This window comes from Micrasema longulum, unplaced genomic scaffold, assembly GCF_059751315.1.
Source record: "Micrasema longulum isolate JH-2025_06_02 unplaced genomic scaffold, ASM5975131v1 h1tg000818l, whole genome shotgun sequence".
NCBI classification, from domain to species: domain Eukaryota; kingdom Metazoa; phylum Arthropoda; class Insecta; order Trichoptera; family Brachycentridae; genus Micrasema; species Micrasema longulum.
The window spans coordinates 298,297-317,462 of record NW_028278010.1 but is presented as its reverse complement, the minus strand read 5'-3'; the positions used below and the strand labels follow the sequence as shown (position 1 = coordinate 317,462).

The 19,166-nt window shown below is 33.5% G+C and overlaps 3 protein-coding genes across 4 annotated transcripts; 2 read left to right on the top strand and 1 right to left on the bottom strand.

Annotated features, from left to right (window-relative positions):
• The first annotated feature begins 425 nt into the window (after positions 1-425).
• IFT52 (intraflagellar transport 52) lies at positions 426-15,204 on the top strand. Of its 2 annotated transcripts, XM_088230781.1 has the most exons (8): positions 426-745; positions 3,675-3,892; positions 5,646-5,781; positions 6,110-6,252; positions 6,728-6,876; positions 8,330-8,501; positions 11,000-11,103; positions 11,340-15,204. In XM_088230781.1, the coding sequence occupies exons 1-8, from the start codon at positions 624-626 to the stop codon at positions 11,646-11,648; spliced, it is 1,353 nt and encodes a 450-aa protein (XP_088086907.1). In that variant the 5' UTR covers positions 426-623; the 3' UTR covers positions 11,649-15,204. The 2 variants fall into 2 exon arrangements, 1 of the variants encoding a protein (XP_088086907.1); XR_015823051.1 differs by lacking the exons at positions 6,728-6,876; positions 11,340-15,204.
• Positions 13,580-15,057, bottom strand: LOC148278866 (zinc finger Y-chromosomal protein-like). The gene has a single exon (XM_088230780.1). The coding sequence runs from the start codon at positions 15,055-15,057 to the stop codon at positions 13,597-13,599; it is 1,461 nt and encodes a 486-aa protein (XP_088086906.1). The 3' UTR covers positions 13,580-13,596.
• A 610-nt stretch (positions 15,205-15,814) lies between the features above and the next one.
• LOC148278864 (uncharacterized) lies at positions 15,815-17,518 on the top strand. Its single transcript, XM_088230782.1, has one exon. It carries the CDS (start codon positions 15,971-15,973, stop codon positions 17,420-17,422), a length of 1,452 nt encoding a protein of 483 aa, XP_088086908.1. The 5' UTR covers positions 15,815-15,970; the 3' UTR covers positions 17,423-17,518.
• Positions 17,519-19,166: the final 1,648 nt, after the last annotated feature.

Genomic DNA, 19,166 nt, shown 5'->3' with positions numbered 1-19,166 from the left:
AACTTAAAACGTCACACGGAGTAATAAAAAAAAATGAAAACTTTAGAAAATTATAGCGCTGATAATACGATACACAAAAGCTAAAAAAAATATTTTTTGGCTTAGTTTAATAGTCTTTAATTTTTCTATTTTTTTTAAACCAATGAACTTTTTTATTGTTTTCCTTATTACCTAATTATTAACCGTAAACCTTTTTAAAAATTTACTCTGATGATTGAATTTCAAAATAAAAATTAAGCCGAAAAATTATTTACAGATACTATTTTAATAAAAGGTCTGAAAATTTAAATTCCAACCCATCACTCTATTCAAATATTTTTATTAGAAAAATATTTCTTGTTATTTTTACCGACAAATATCGAAATTTATGCAATAGCAATACTTTTGTATCCTTGATAATAAAAAGAAAGGTGCTTATCTAGGAATTGATTATTGACAGGGTGAAAGTTTTATTTTTAATGAACAACCATAAATGTGTTTAAAGAAAAATTTGGTTGCTAAGCAACGAAATACTGACGACTGACGAAATGTATACAATTCAAACAATGTGGTTTATGTTTTGAATTTTTGGTTGGTTGTGAAAGGGATTTTTCTTATAATTGAGAACAAATACTATAAATAAAATGAAGGATCCTAATGTAAAGAATACAATCATATTCAACTCTTCTAAGAATGAAATGTTTAAATTAAACGAGAACTACAAAATTTTACACAGAAAACTCAAGGGATCTTGGAAAGTTACAATGTAAGTTTAGCTCTGCAAAGACTATTCTCAATTCTATGTCCACAATGTATAATTACATAAGCACGTTACTAATGCGAAGAAAATGGCATTTTAATTCGCGGGTAATTGCCTCCTGTGCCATAATTCTCTAACTGAACGATGACGTGATGCAGTGAAGAAATATGCCATCGTGTATGATGAAAAGGCGTTTTTTTTAAATATTTTTTATTTGTTGGACTATCAAGCTATCCAGGCGCTTTTTGAACTAGCACCAATCACTTTCTCGGGAAGGCTATTCCATTTCGAAGTTCTTCCTAGGGTTGGATAAGATAAAGGTAGTGTTTAATATGTTCCACATGTTGGCAAACAAACGTGGAAACTTAGACTTATTAAATTTATCTTTATTTCAATAATTTTTCTGATGCTAATGAATTAAGCCGCAAAATATTTTTCAGTCTACACTCACTTAGAATTGTTGCAAAAATTCTTACCCATTAATACTAAATGCACCATTGTACAAGCATCACTACTACCCATTCTAGATTTCGCTGATGTTTCCATGACTGATTTAAGCTGTGAGCAACTCGATAAACTTGAACGACTTCAGAATACATGCATAAGGTACATTTTTGGTCTTAGAAAATATGACCACATTTCTGATTATCGCAGGCAACTGAAACGGCTCAAAATTAGACAGCGGAGAAACTATCACTCCCTCTCACTTCTGTTCAATGTACTTCATAGTCCTAACGCTCCTATATACCTGCGTGAAAAATTTCAACCCTTATCAGTTCATGGTTTACCTCTTCGTTCTAATTCTCAAGGCACTCTTTTAATACCCATCCACAATTGCTCTTTCTTCTCTAACTCATATAGTGTCCATGCGGCTCGACTGTGGAATCATCTCCCATCCACCATCAAAGATGTTACTACATTATCTCTGTTTAAATCACGTCTGAAGAAACATCTCCTTTCTCTTCCTTAATCTCTCCTCCTTTCCTTTTTCCTCTTTCCTCTTTTTTCCCTTTTCCCATTGAGTAATAGTTTTGATTTAAGGTAATTTATAAACAAATACGTTTATTTCTATTTTTATATATTTTTAACTTTTTAATCTTTTTTTTCTCTATTGAATATGTTCTGAACTTGAATTATAAAAATAAAGCTAAAATTTTATAGGTTGGTTGGAAGAAATTGCCATTTGGCAATAAGCCCGCCAATGTACAAATAACATTATGTACAAAAAGTTAAATAAAAAAAATAATAATTAAAATCATTACTTTTTCATCACTTCTTTTCTAAATTATAAAAATGTACTAAGTGTTATATTTGTTTTATTGTTTATGCTATGATACATCGCCTCTGTTACTTCAATACTTTTTTTATTTAAACCCTTTATTTATTGTTAATTTGCTGCATACCTATGTTATAATTTCTTATTTAATTTTTCTTTATTATTTCCTTATTTTCTGCTGATTTTATTTCACGTGTCTACATTTTTTATTCTGTGTTCGGGTGTTTTGTTTTATTATAATTGTTTTTCAATATTATTTTATACTTTGGCAAAGGCGTAAGTCGTCGAAATAAATAAATAAGAAAGTTAAGTGCCACGGGAAATTGGATATGAAAAATGTTTTAGGACGCGCAGTAAATATTGCAAAGTTTCTTAAAAATACAAAATTAATGATTTTGAAAATGAACTGTTTTGAAGGACTTCACTCGTTCTTCTGAATCAACTAATGATAGTGTGATAGATTTCTGGCTTTCAGGAAACCATTCACCAATTAGCAAAACTCACCGAAAAAAACTTGTGATGTCACATGTGTAGTAATTTTTAAATGATCTAACTCTAAAAAATCATAGCGTTGATAATACAATACATGAAAGTGTATTTTGTGTCTTTGTTTGATAGTCTATTAACAATTTAAAAAAAACGACTGAACTTTCTCATTTTAAGGAATAACCTCTAAGATGGCGGCTATCATCAAAGTGAACATTGATTTCAACTTCTTGAATGTTTCAACTAAGTCACTACGCTGCCTCTGCTCTGCCGGTGAACTCAAACTAAGCTCTCTTAAGCAGTCCTGATATGTTTTGTTCCTTATAAAAATTACCGTTTAAATTGCCTTTCTTTGGACTTGCTTCAGCAACTCTGTATTCTTTTAAATAAGGACTCCAAATTTCACACCGCATACTGTTACTGGTATAGGTGTGCCATTATTGGTGTCATTTTTTTAACTCCATCAAGGCCAGACCTACCATGAATTCAGTCGGCACAAAGAACCAGACACTTGCTTTCAAGGGAGGGGACAATAATATGCTCGTAGTCATTTGCAAACATGTTTATTTCCATCCCTTTTCAGTAAGTGCAGGGGCGTTAGATCCGGCGCTGCCTCTAATCCTTCATGTTACATGATTATTACGGGCAAGGATTACGGGAGTAAAAAAATATTCTCACATCTCACAACATCTTCGAGATTTGCACTGGTTAAAAAGCCCAGAGAGAATAAAATACAAGCTGTGCTGGACAGTATTCAAATCCCTTCATGAAATGGCTCCAAAATACCTATCGGACCTTTGTATTAGGGAAAATACATGCCAAAAAAAACCTACTCTTAGGTCAGCATTTGATTCAGGAAAAGGAAAACTTGTCGAAATTCGACGCTCCCCAAACACTAGATTTGGAGATCGTGCTTTTGCCGCCGCCGGCCCCTCTGCCTGGAACTAATTGCCTTCAAACTTACGAATCATCGACAGTCCTAGTCAGTTCAGATCCCAACTAAAATCCCACTTCTTTAAACTAACATACCCTCAATTTTTTAATCTGGAAATATAATATATCACTTAAGTTTAATTAGAATGTAAGTTTAGATATACAATTGTAAAGCGCCCTTGAGGTGATTTTTTACAAAAATGGCGCTATATAAATCAGCCAAATATTATTTCTTTTTAGAAATCGCGAAGAGCTCTCTGCGACTGTTCTGGAAGACGCTCGTGTCCTTGTCATCGGAACTCCTCAAGACGTGTTTACTGACTCTGAACTGACCTGCCTGAAGAAGTTCGTGGCAGACGGAGGAGCAGTTCTGGTCACCTTGACCGATGGAGGAGAGGAAAATAACAACACAAATATTAATTTCTTTCTGGAAGAATATGGAGTCGTGATAAATAATGGTAAGGGAGTAGGTATGATAACTGTAACAATATCTAAATACCCACATACCCCGGTAGGGCCATTCCAGGATATTCTCTCCTAGAGTAAACAGCTAGATCTGTTAAGAGTCAATCTTGCAATAAACGAGTATGCTGAATCTTACAACTTATGACACCAAAACAATTGTAAGCTAAAACAATACTCACTTACAGTTTCAAAAACTACTCTTACTCAATTGAAAGACATAACCCCTACAATACATCACATACAAATAATATGGATGTTCAAACATAGGCAAAATGGTGAATGTTACACAGTGTGTAAAGTGGCCACTTAAACCAGCCAATGACAGGTCATAAGCCCTGTAAATGCCTTGACTTCCATATTCCCTTATTTAAGGTATTCTCCATCCCTGTTGTAATTTGTTAACTCTTCAATTGTTTAAAAAAATCATTGTCGAAATAAGAACCTATATAATAAATCCAAATGGGGGACTAACTTATTACCGATGCCGCTGGGCGATGGGATTGGTTTACGTTTATGATACTATGCAAGCGTCTAAATACCTAAGTGGTGTTTTGGCCGACAACATTGACAAAGTATCACACATATGGTTGGAATTGCGTGTAAAAAATCCGAGCTTTGTGGACTTAGTAAGCGCAGGCTCGGCACCTCATTACAATTTACAACGTCTTTTGTAGTTTATGAATGACATCCTCGTTTGGGGGGTTTTATAATGTTTTTTTTTAACAGTTCTATGGTCAATGCATAATGAACATTAGGAGTGGGTGATGTCAGTTAAGTTAAAACCTAACCCTTGAATTATAAACATGACTACTAACAAGCAGAAGTGTTTGAATTTGCAGAAAAGTGGCAATTATATATAAAATAGAATGTGACGCGAAATATGTTAAAGTGTGTAAAAAGTTTTCTCTATCCTTATCACATTGTCAACATTGTGAAAAAATACAAACATTTATTTATCTGAATTTGAAATTGTTGAACTGGTATGTTTGCAAGCATCAATTGAACGTAGTTATACAGAAAGCAGCCAGCCATAGAAAAGTGAAACTGAGATAATAGCCATTTTGTGAAAAGAGTGAATTATAAAATCTACACAATAGTTTGAATGTTTTTGACTATAAAAAACGATAAACAATGAATACATAAGTTTTTTTATATTTTACAAACAAGAATCTTATTGTGTATTTGACCAGTTTAAAAGATATTTAAAGTAAGATAAAAATTTTTTAGTTTTGTGGGTGTTTTTTGCAAATTGAGAAATGCCGTTTTTGTGATCGACACCTTTTTCCAGAGGTGATTAATACAGTTTTTTTTTTATATGAAAGCGGTCTGGCTGTTTTTAGCAGAACATAGAATCGACCTTACTGCACCCGATAACATCAATATATCATTTTTCCGAAATTGTAGACTGGCTGCTTTCTGCATAACTACGTTCAATTACAATTATCAATAGTGACATTATTCAATGGCGATTGGATTTAAAAAACCTTTATCTGGTATAACGAGCAAATTTAGTCGGTCCCGTCTTCCTCTTAATAACCAAGTTTGACTGTATTTATTTTCGTATTAAAAAAATATGTAGTTAAATTAAATATAATAAAACAGCAAAATAGAAAACACTAATTAAAATGTTTTATTTATGTATTAAGAACAAACGATCCATCACGCCGTATCCCCGTTTAGGTAGGCAGAGAAGATATCTTACATGGCGTGTTAGTAAATTAAATCCTGGTTATTCTAATTTTTTAGATTGTGCAGTGAGAGCAAAATATAATAAATATTTCCACCCGAAGCAGTGTCTTGTTACAAATGGAATTGTTAATCGTTCTGTTGTAAAATCAATCAAGAAATTATCTTCTTATAGAACTGAAAGTATCGAATACAGGTTTGTGATGTTTATGCGAAAATATTCATGTTAATTATTCATTTAGAGAATTTATTATTACATTTTTTACACCATTGGATTATTTTGATTGGTTCCCGGACAATACAATATTTTTTCAGAACATAAGTAAGATAATAGACATTTAATTGGAACTGGTTAGTACAATCTAAAAATTCAAGTAGTGTAAACTAATTGCAAAAAAGTCTTAAAACAAAAAAATAAAAATGTGATTCCAAACTTTTTTTGGAGGTTGTGTTTTTGAAATATTAGTTTCTTATTTATTTTTTATTTTATTTTTATCTTAAATGACCGATTGTAATGGTTACAGTGACGAGGAGTCTCCAAGTTTTGTTTATCCACACGGAGCCACCCTGAATGTGAAGAAACCGTCTATTGTGATCCTCTCCAGCGGAGAAATGGCATATCCAGTCAAGAGACCATTGGCTTCCTTTTGCAACACAGAAAAAAATGGTAAATAATATACATACATTATTAATTATATGGGAAACTATTGAAATTGAATTAACACAAACTTTATCTTTTAAAAATTCACAAACATCAACAGAAGGAAGAATTGAAGGAATATAGATGATCAAATATATACAGAATGGTGAATGTTACACAGTGTGTAAAGTGGCCACTTAAAATTGCAAAAAAACTGCTTTTGCAGTTTGACGGGAATTGATGAATGTTCAAAAAATGCTGATGTAAAAAAAATTCTTTTAATTTAAAAACAGCTAACGACAGGTCATAAGCCATGTATCTAAAATGTTTTTCATCTCTGTTGTAACATGTTATTATTAAAAGCTTCCTAGGGGGTTGAATCCAGTTCTTGTCTACAAAAATTTGAAAAAAAATGTTTTTATTTTATTTTATTGAATCTTATTGTTTCTTTTTGTCAAATGACTTGTAAAAAATCTATCGACATTTTATTAATTATTCACAGGAAAACTGGTTGTCTTTGGCTCCGGTCATTTCTTTGAGGATCAATATATAGAACAGGAGAGTAACGATCTCATAAGGGAAATTGTCTTCGGCTTCTTAACCTCAACTCTTGAGATGCAGTTGCATCCTGTCGATGCTGATGATCCAGATGTGAGTTCAAAAAAATATGTATTAAGTTTGTACTAAGTTAACATATTATAACAGAGATAGAGGACTTTTTAGAGAAGAATTTATAGAACTCTAGGGATTCACAGGGCTTGTGACCGGTCATTAGCTGATTGAAGTGGCCACTTTACATATTGTAACATTCACCATTCTGCCCATGCTTAAACATCCGCATATGGAAGAGTTGAGGCAATGCGGATGTTTAAATAAAGATAGGCAGGATAGTGAATTTTACAGTGTTTAAAGTGGCAGTCCTGTAAATGCCTAGAGTTTCATGGTGCGGGGTAATTTTTACAACTAGGTAACTTAAAATCAGTATTTTTTAGTTAACCACTAAAAACATATTTTTCTATCATCCTCCATGAATGCTACAAATAGAAAAGTTATGCATTCAAATCATCATAATATAATTTCAATTTAAATTATATTTCTAAATGTATCTATTCAAATACAATAAAAATATATTTATAAAAATACATAATTATTTACACGTTTTTTAAAGAAATTGGCAGTTTTCCTTCATTTCCTTGCTTAAAAATCGGTTTTTTCACTCTCCTGTGTAATTTCAATTTTGTCAAATTGGAGGTATTACGCATCCAAGGACGATATGTTAATCTCAATCCCTCCCTGAGCAGTGAATTCAGTCTTTTGTCTGCAAACATTTGGACAAACTCATAATATTGTTGATCCATACTAAGTTTTCCGAAATGAAAGTGTCAAGATCATCATTCTCTTTAACCTTTAAATAGAGGAGGGAATTCATTTTCATAATATTGAGGATTTTTGTTGATATTTCTTGATAAAACTCCATAGTTAATGATTTTGATAAAATTATAAATAAAATTATCAATGAAATTTCTTGGTTTAGTTTTATTCTTTTATTATTTTGACCAACGAGCGCTTTCGCCTAAGTAGGCATCTTCAAGACTGGTGAATTGTTTACAACGTTTACAGCTTTTATACTATTCTTAACATATTTTGGAGATAAGAAGATCAAATAAGTATTTTAACAGAGGACAGAAAACATAAATATTTACAACTAGTTTGCTAAACAGTTCATTTTTGGAAGTTTTCAGACCGAAATTGGGATTAAGCAATTATTGTTTAAAAGGTGGGAAAATAACACATGGCGAAATACAACAGAGTGGGAAATATACCAGTCTTGAAGATGCCTACTTAGGTGAAAGCGCTCGTTGGTCAAAATAATAAAAGAGTAAAACTAAACCAAGAAGTTTCATTGATAATTTTATTTATAATTTTATCAAAATCATTAACTATGGAGTTTTATCAAGAAATATCAACAAAAAACATCAATATTATGAAAATGAATTCCTTCCTCTATTTAAAGTTAGAAGAAAATGATGATCCTGACACTTTCATTTTGGAAATTCAGTTTATTACCAATCCCTTCGAGGTAACTAATGTAAATGTTTTCCAGATAAATCCGTACAGGACTCTCCCGGACACTGTGTTCATGTCGGAGATACTTCGCCCTGGTCTGGCAGTGAGTGATATCGGAGGAGACCTCGGAGACTTGAACAACAAGTCGAAGAATGCCGACTTCACAGGAATGTTTGATATGCATCTCTTCTCTTTCAACTACAATAATGGTACATATTAAATGTCACGAGAAATATTTATTTTATAGAGAATCGAACTTCGGACCTTCTAGGCCGGACCTGAAGGGACCCAGCGCCCCGTAACTTTCTGAAAGGGGACGGGAATATACACATTTAAAAATTAATACGAGCATATTATTCTCCCCTCCCTTGTATTTTATTTTTATTTATTTATTTGACACTTTATATACATATACAATAAATATACATAAAAGGGCGGGCATATTACCTTAAGGCAATTTCTTCCTACCTACACAAACCGTTCAGTTTGAGAAAATTATAAATACATGGACATATTGAATCTTACAATTTTATACAAAAATTAAAAGCAAAGATTAACAAAAATAAATATATTTAGAAAAAAAATAACACTATACTATGAAGAGAGGAGAGGGGATGGAAAGGAAAGAAGAAGAATAAAGGAACAATATAATATATAGATAGTGACATTTCAATCTTGACTTAAATGTAAATAAAGAAGGGGCGTCTCTAACATTAGTGGGTAGATTATTCCACAATCGAGCGGCTACTACTGTGAAAGAGGAGGCAAAAAATTAGAGCGATGATAGGGTATTAAAAGGGTTGTAAGCAGGTGTCTGGTTCTTTGTGCCAACTGAACCCATGGTAGGTCCAGCTCCGCAGATTTTCATGCATGTTAGTTAAATTTGTATAAAATAGGGAAATACCACGATTATTTTTTTTTACAATCTTAAGTCAATACGGGCTTATGAAATACTGTAGAGTAAAAAAAATATATTAAATTTATAATTTTTAACTCCTTCGAAAACAGTCCATAGTCCATTGCATTAGCCGCGCTCACAATACATCACGATTCGGTTAAATTTTGAGCTTTGATCTTTTGAATTTAAAAAGAACATCGTCATGAATCTTTCGTCACAATTTTAAAAGCTAAACATGTCGCGTTTTGCTAGGGACATAATTTTTAACAATTTGATTTTAAAATTTTTCTACAATATCCATATTGATTTCGAAAATACAATTAATTTTTCTAAATCCACATATTTTTATTTTGATATTTTTTACTAAAATTTTACATATATAAACTATTTTTGACTACCTATTGTAAATAAGTTCAACATTAACTTCAACATCAGCATTTGTGAGTTACCCACCTAAAACCCCTTTTTTTTACCCTCCTCAATAAATGCTACAAATAGACAAGTCATGCATTCAAATCATCATAATATGATTTGAATGCATGGCTTGTCTATTTGTAGAATATCTGTTTTTCAAAAATGTTGGTTTTAAAGTTACCTAGTTGTAGTAATTACATCATAACATCAAATTACAGTATTAAAAACTGCCAATTATCAAGTCCTACTACTACTAACATCACGCCATTTCCTTGTAGGGCCAGGCAGAGAGAATGGATCGCCACACACGTCTATCGTGGCATATATTCCTAGCTTCTTCCACATTCATACATCTTGTCATACATGCTCTTCGGTTCTGTCTGCTTTTGACATGACCAGACTTAAGATTTTGGTTTATCTGATCATGCCACGTCTTCCTTGGTCGTCCTCGTCTCACGTTACCGTTCATTTTGGCCATAAATATTTGTTTTACCATTTTTTCGTAGTCCATTCTTTCTACATGACCAAACCATCTCAGAGACCCTTTCTTAATCTTATCAGTTATACTTTACTCAGATTTACACTCTCGCCTGATTTTATCATTCGTAACCCTGTCATACATTGATTTCCCACACATTCGTCGAAGAGATCACATTTTAACTGCGTTCACTCGGCTTTCATCCTTCCTCTGCAAATTCCATGTTTCACTTCCATAAGTGTTAGGACTAAAACTCCATTGTGCACTGCCAGTTTAGCTTCGATTGACACATTTTTATTAGCAATTACTGTGCTTAGTGAGCCATTCATTTTGTTGCCCGCATTCACTCTCCTTTCAACATCTTTTTCTACTCTTCCATCTCTTAAAAACATGCTTCGCAGATACTCAAATTCTTCTACTTGTTCGAGACATTAGTTGTTTACATTTATTATGCAGTCAGCAACCTCACTTCCCCTTTCAAATACCATCACTTTTGACTTACTTTCGTTCATCACCAATTCGCTCTCCAGGCATAAATCATACATTCTAGAGACTATTTGTTGCAAATCATCCTTGCTGCTTGCTAACAGAACGGCATCATCAGCATACAACAAGCAGCTTACTGAAAAATTATCCATTTTCGCTCCAATACCCATACATTCTATCTCTTTCATACAGTTGTCCATGTATAGATTAAACAACCATGGCGACATTACGCCTCCCTGTTTAAGCTGAACTCTCCTCATAGAGGTGATACTGCACGTATAAGTTTATTGTTTACACCATACTTCTAATTCGCCCTAATTTTATGAATACTAATTACTCATTTTATAATACTTTGGTCCGTTTTTAGGTGGATACAATAATGTAAAATAAAACCTATGAACATAATATAATATTATAGCTGTATTTTTTAGTCTCTGAAGCGATAGAGTTGTACAAACTTCTGGGAATAAAACATGAACCTCTCAAGTTAATTACTCCACAATTTGAAACACCTCTCCCTTCACACCAAGTAGCGGTAAGTTGAATTGAAAATGTTCGCATAAATCATCCACATATTTACCAATATACCAAATCTGTGTATGTATTTCACGTGTATTTTCAGATGTACTGGCAAACCAAAATTCAATACAATTAATATACATTATATTACATGAGAAATTTATGCACATAATCGTATTGATGTGTATTATTAAGTTTGGGAGAATTTGTTTTTTATCTAATAAATTGGTAATTCAATTATTTTTATTACAGGTATTTCCTCCGAGTTTCAGCGACTTGCCCCCTCCTCCATTAGAACTATTGGACCTCGATGAGGCGTTCAGTTCCGAGCGAGCTCGACTGGCTCAGCTGACCAACAGCTGTCTCGTGCCGATAAACCAGAGCACCAACAGCGGCGCTAACAACACTTCCGTCCAAGCGGAGTTGGATTTCTTGGTCAGGGAGAGCGCACGCGCTCTGGGGGTGGAGGCACAGGGCTCGGGATCCGAAGGGGCGAAGCAAATATTAAATACGATAGGAAAAACAATAGCCAGGTTCAAAATGATGGGAAGCAAGGATTAAGAAAACGTCTATCTTATTTATTTCTATCTTATATGTAGATATTTGTACATTGGCGGGTTTATTGCCAAATGGCAATTCAAATCTTCAACCAGCCAATAAAATATTTTTTATTTCTTCTCTTTCCTGGTTCCTCTTCCAGTCTCCTTCCAAACTCATTACCTGGTCCTACATTCCTCATCCTTTGATGTGTGTAGCATAATGTACTTTTATTCCGTTAATACGTGCAAGCTTTATCTCCCTAATAAAAAACAGACATTATTTTTTATTAATTAGGTTTTTTCATATACGTATTTTTTTATATTTTTTAGTTCATATTTTTGCCAAACTGTGTTTTGAATGACTGGAATATTTTAATTTTAGCAATAAGTCCGCCAAAGTACTTCAAGATTAAAAAATAAAAAGGGTGTTATTTATATTATTTAAGTTTCAAAATGTATGCAAGAAAAGGAAAATAGAACTAGAAATACGTGTACATATATAAATTAATGAATATAGGGAAAGGGAATTAAGAGAAAGGAAAAGAGGAGAGATTAAGGAAGAGAAAGATGTTTTTTCGGGTGTGATTTAAACAGAGATACTGTAGAAACATCTTTGATAGTGGATGGGAGATGATTCCACAGTCGAGCCCCATGGACACTATCTTCCTCACAGATTTAGTATAAATAAATCTCAATGATTAGTTATTTTACAAGTGTTTAATACCAGTTTTCTATTGAAATATAATTTTATGTACATCCAAATAGCATTAATATTAAAACACACCTACAGAGTATCCAATTTTAACAATGCCACTAGATATAAGCAAATTTCAACAGGTTGAAATTAACAGGTCAAAATAAAAACTGCATCACTTTTGATAATTTAAGTGACACAGTTTTACTATAATATTATGGTTTTAAGTTGGTTGGAAAATATCCTAGCAAGATAAATTGATTTTCGTAATGTCATTTAGAGCCAGTTGCATTTAGAGCCAGAAGAGTTCATTAAATAAATAGAGTTGAAAAAAGTTAACTAAAGTTTAAAGAAGGGAGTTTAGTTTTCCAATAGTAAATTATTTACAACTCTCAATTTATTACAACAGAGAGGGAAAACATTTTTAGTAAGGGATAAGGAAGTCTAGGCATTTAAAAATTCAGTCAGATAAATCTCACCCACATCAATGGCGGCCTCCGTGGTGTAGTGGTCAAGATGCTTGACTCACGCACGGAAGGTTCCGGGTTCGATTACCGGTGAGAACACAAAAATTTAAAAAATGTGATTTTTCTCAAGCCTGGGTGCTCTGTGATGTAATTCACCACTGTAATTAGGCCTCCTGGCCTGTTATAGTGCAAAAAAAATATGTAAATAACATACATTGAAAGGATTGAAAGGATTTAGCTCTTTTATTTCACAGAAGTCAACAGATGGAAGAGTTGAGGAAAATTGGATGTTTAAACACGGGCAGAATGGTCAATATTATACAGTGTGTTGAGTGGCCACTTAAACCAGCCAATAGCAAGTCACAAGCCCCGTAAATGCCTAGATTTCCATATTACCTTGTCAAAATTGTTTTCCCTCTGTTGCAATCAATTTAGATCTTAGCTCCCTAGGGAGTAAAATTCAGCCTGTCTACAAATATTTGGACAAGTCATCTGTATTCTTCAAGAAATACAAATATTGGAAAATGTTTTCAGGCCTTGCCTAGCAGGTAAAATAATTCAATCGGATGAATCTTACTCCATCGATTTAACTCGGCTCTTTAACTTCACAAAAATCAACAGAAATTTGAATTCAATATTTCCTTCTCTAAAATATTCTCCATCTCTGTTGTAACATGCCAATCTTGCTAGAATCCTTTGTTTTATCTATGTTTTTGTGAACAATGATGTTACAGTATATTTACAAATGAAATTATTAATATTTTTGTTTTTTGTGCATAATAAAATAATAAATCGAAATAACATTATTTTTATTTTTCTGGTTTTAATTTAATTTCTTTTCTGTGACAATTATTTATGTGTTTCAAAAGGTCGCAAGAACGGTAGAATCCTTCAGAACAAACATCACAGTTATGCGAAGGATTCGGGTGACATTTCAACATGTGATAATTCAACTTAAACTGAAGAGAAAATGTAGATCCACACGAATCGTGCGGGCAGGGAAATTCATTAGAATCGTGATGCCTGATCAAATGTCTCGTGAGACTTCTTTGAAAAGAAAACATTTGTTTACAAAAACTGCATTCAAACGGTTTCTCCCCGTTGTGGATTCTCATGTGCACCTCTATGTTGGAAAACGACCGTTTGCATTTTCTGCAATCTCCTGAAAGTTCCGAATGCACTTTTAAAATGTGCGACTTCAGATTGACGAGCAGATTGAAGGCGGCGCCACATTTATCGCAGATGTGCGGCCGCCCTGTTTCGTGCATGTTTGTGATATGTTGCCGGAGAATGTTTTTTGTTTTTAGAGGCTTATCACAGAAGGGGCAGACGTGTTCCTTTGCATCTGTGTGTACCGCTCTGTGTGAATTGTAACCAGAGTGAGACGAGAACTGTTTCCCGCATATATCACAGGAAAACGGTTTTTCTCCAGTATGGATTCTGGTGTGTTTGATAAGGGATGCAGATTGCGAAAAGGATTGTGGGCAGTAGGAACATATGTACGGCTTTTCTTTTGTATGTGTTCGCATGTGCACCACAAGATGACACTTTTTAATGCTAGATTTTCCACAGACATCACAAATGAATTCTCTATTTGTGGATTTGTCGTCCCTGTGAATTCTGTCAATGTGTTCTTTAAGAGTGCCTCGAAGAGCAAAACATCTCTGGCAAACTGGGCACTGATAAGGCTTCTCCTTTGTATGCTTTCTGCTGTGTATTATCAAGGCCGACTTATTTGGAACGGAAAAATTACAAACATCGCATTTAAACAATTTTTTTTGCACATTCGATTTAAATTTAGTTTTTTGTTTGGTGAATTTTCGTTTCAAAATTTTGTTTTTAGTTTTTATACATACAGATTTATTCTTAACTTCATCTACGGCGTCCGTATTGCTTAGGGATTCACAGAAAATATCATCAAGTTCTGTTATTTCTTCCTTTACTTGATACTCTTTTTTGGAAATATCCTCGTCTTCGTTAAAAACAATCTCAACTTCATTCTTATTCAACAATACGTTAAAATTAAATATCTCATGTAATTTGTTGTTTGACTGTCGACATTTGTCGTTAAATTGAACAACAACCATTAGTTCCTTAGTGCAATCGTCGCATATATTGCTGGGTAAGTTTTCGTGGTAAATTATTTCCAGTCCTGTGTATTCCCTTATAAGTTCACTGTACTTCATTTTAGAATGCTTCCCTTCAAAAATTAAGTTACCTGATTTTTTTTCTATCAGGCAAACTCGGCACATCGAGTTGATTTTATTCATAATTATTTTTATTTTGGATGTAATATATTTAAAACATTTCAAAGTTGTGAAAATTTATACAAATTAAAAAAAAAACTAAAATGCAAATAATATTTCTGGCATGTTTATAAGTTTGAAGTTTTGAGGGAGATTTGACGAGAAGATTCCATAGATTTGTTGATGTTTTTAGTTTCTTGGAGTGCGTCAAATTAATGAGAAAGATCACAAAAAAAAAGATCAAATAATTATGTACAAATAAATAATTATATTTGAAGAATCAAGTGGTAGCATAGGGATAAAATAAGTACAGTGCTGAAACTTTTTTTTAAATTTTCAGTCGTTCAGATGCACAGTAAGATTTTCTGGATTACTATGTATCGATCGTACTCCCGACTGAAGTTTCGGATTGCATTACAGCGTCCATCATCAAGTTCGATGTTATTTGTGTAGATAAATGTGTAACGTTATGTATTTTGTATTTCTACTATGTCGCAGTCGTGGCTGTCTAAAGCTTGTTAACAGAACGTTTTCAAATAAAATATTCTAATGTACCTTAGGTACAAACAAAATTTGTATATTTATTTGGTTCATCTAGAGGCACTATCACATTACATAAGGTTATTAAACATTAAAACGCATTGTATATAATTTTAATAAAAAGTCAGCCATTTTGTCTAGTACAATTTTTTTATTGGTATTATATTGTATCCATTATCAAAACTATTCGATACTTTGAAAAGTTCTTCACTAGTCGAATTGTGTTTATAAACGCACCCCGATCATGAAATGTCAAATAGTTGACACAAGACACAAGTTGACATCTTGAATTTTGACTTTGACGTTTGACATTAGACAGGCGTCAAAAATAAAGTTTATAATTATTGTATTTGGGGATTCGTTTATTGATCAGTTTCTTTAATTTAATTGAGTAACTATGATTAATATAAATATCTCCACGTGTTGCATATGCCGTTTAGAAAATAAATCCGTGTGCAGTGTTTTTGAGTCAAGAGATGATACAAATGCAAAATATAGTGATTTGATCAAAGAGTACACTGGCTTGGAATTCACTCATGATGAAAATCTGTCGAGTGTTATTTGTGACCAGTGCACGAGTGATCTAATGGTGGTTGTAAAATTTGTCAATAAATGTCGTTCAGTGAAAGATAAGCATCTGAATTTAAAACATGAATCCACCTCGAAGGAAGAGGGCGGTCCAATAAGTTCTGTAGTGAGCAATATAAAGGAAGAAATCGAAGACAAGTATTACGACGACACGCAGAACTCTCCCGAACCTCAAAGTGAAGACAACCGCGAGGAAATCGAAGCAAACTATATTAAAACCGAATCTAAGCGAAAAAAGGGAATTAGAAAAAAGGGTAAAAGTGCAACGGATGAAAAACCAGTTTTTAAATGCGATCTGTGCAATTATTCCACTCGGCATAAATCTCTCTTAATAGGTCACAGCAGGAAACACACCGGCGAAAAACCGTTCCAATGCCCTTCTTGCCTTAAGTGCTTCGGTCTGTACGGGACCCTCAAGAGACATCTGAGGACCCACGCAGAATTCAAACCCGAAAACAGCGATTTTATCTGCGATATTTGTGGCAAGTGCAGCAAGAGCAAAAATCATCTCGTCGTCCACATGCGCACGCACACCAAAGAAAAGCCGTACAGATGCAGTCAGTGCCCGCGATCTTTTTCCCAATCGAACGGCCTCATCACCCACAGACGAACGCACACGGGGGAAAAGCCCTTCGCGTGTGAAATATGCGGCAAATCTTTCATCTGCCGCACGGCCTTGAACAAACACAAGATTTCCCACACGGACGAGAAGAAGTTCGCGTGTCATATCTGCGATAAACCTCTCAAATCCAAACGCTCCGTCATGTTGCACGTGCAAAACATGCACTCGGCAATGAAGCCGCATGTCTGTGAAACTTGCGGGGCGGCTTATAACGTGTTAACAAATCTAAAATACCATATTAAAGCCAAGCATTCCGGGCGTTCGGGGCACTGCGACCGATGCAAGCGCTCATTTAACAATTTATCCAAACACATGAAACTACATTATGGAGAAAAATCTTTCGAATGCAATATTTGTAATAAGAAATTCCCTCTTTTACAAAGTTTGAGCACACACCTGGTCATCCATCGAAATTTAAACAAATTTCCCTGTCCGCATGATCCTTGCACGGCCGCATTTTCGATGCAGTTCAAATTAGATTATCACATTTTAAAAGTTCATAATAAATGTCACACCCATGTTTGCAAAACATGCTCTAGGGGATTTTTCCGCTCGTCCGATTTGCTGAAACACGTGAGAGCTAATTGTTGTTATAGATATAAAAAAGCTATTGCACGCGTCGAGTTGAAAGTGGAATAAAAATTTTGTAACATGTTAATATTTTTGTTGTATTTACTCTAATGGAATAATGTATGTGTTAGAACTATTCAGGATAAATAGATTTATATGTTGTCACAATTTTTTTATTACATGTGTATTCCTAACCCTCATCAAAGTGAGATCTTGCAGACTTCATAAAAAAAAATGTTAGCTTGATCCGCACTGCTACAATTTGATTTCAATTTTTTAGCACATCTATTTATAAAGCAGTCGGAAAAATTTATTGATTTAACACAGACTAATTTTTTTGAGAAAGGAATAAGTTAGTTTACGCATTTACACTGCATATGACCTGTCTGGCTAGTTTGACTTATCACTTCACCATTCTGCCAACATACACATTTCTCATTTTCATACTTATTATTTTAAATCGTCAATTATTCCGAGTAGATTACTCTTGATGGAACAGTCGTGGTCACCTCGGCAGGAGCAAAACAAGTAGTTAGGATCCGCCTCAGTACACTTCTGACGAGACGCCAGTCACTTCTGTCACCAAGTCTGTCCATCTTATTGGACTTCTTCCACAAGATGGATTTCTCTCTAACTCGTGATATCCCTTTATTAAGTATAAAAAATTCTTAGTCTTTAATAATTAGTTTTTCTCGTAGCTTCAATTTACGCTATTACAATTACGCATTCTCTATAACATGCATACTTACCTAATTAAAATGACGATATTGTAAAGATAATTCTTCTTTATTTACATTTAAATCTAGACTGAAATGTCACTGTCTGAATATTTTAGTTTTTCCTTTCTCCTCCTTTCCTTTCCACAGGATATAGTGCAGATTTTTAGTTAATATTTTGTTTCTGTAAAAAAAATTACACTAGAACTACATTTGTCTTAACTCCAGTCATCTGGATTGCCAAATATCTGAATCATCAGAAAATAAAAAATAAAGGACATGTTACAATAAAACACAAATAAAAAGAGGGCACTGGCTGCTGGCGCGCCTGCCCGTCGCTCTAATTGAGTAAGTTTTAATGTGGTTCCGATTGGCGGTATTATTTTAAAAGCAATTAAAAAGTGAACTTAGAGTAAAATTTGAGTTATCTTTCAAAATATTTCCTTAATTTAATGGTTAATCCAATTATCTGAATTTCTTAATAATATCGGAATAACATCTGGCACTCATTAAGCCGGATAATTGAAGTTTTACTGTATACATGTTGGTTACGCGTGAATGTTTACTGCCATTTATATGTTTTGGTTGTCGGCTTTTCCTTGAGAAGTAGGAACCTGAGCAGCCTGGCAGTACCTACCGCATTGCAACAGTTCACAAATTCCATTTTCAAATAAAACTGACAGCTGTATTTTTCCTTAAAATAAATTATGTCTTCTGTGATCCGCACTATAAACTAACAACAACAAATAAGATTCGTACCGCTATCTTGCTATAGGAAGTTACCGCTTAAGTGTCAGCATTTATATCATCACCGCAACCAATATCTAATCCTGATACACCAAATAGAATAAGAAAGAACTTGACATCCGCATCATTCCCGCATTAATATTCTTTTAATAATTCTTAATTTTTAATTACTCTTACAAATTTTCTTCATTTTTAATATTATTACCATTTGTAAATACTCACTACAAACTACAAACCTTAAAATATCTTTTTTTCACTTAAATTTTAATTTTTAAACAACTTTCATTTATGTTTTCTTTTTCCTTCTCTTTTTTATGCTTTCATAATTAACCTTACATATAATTGCTTTT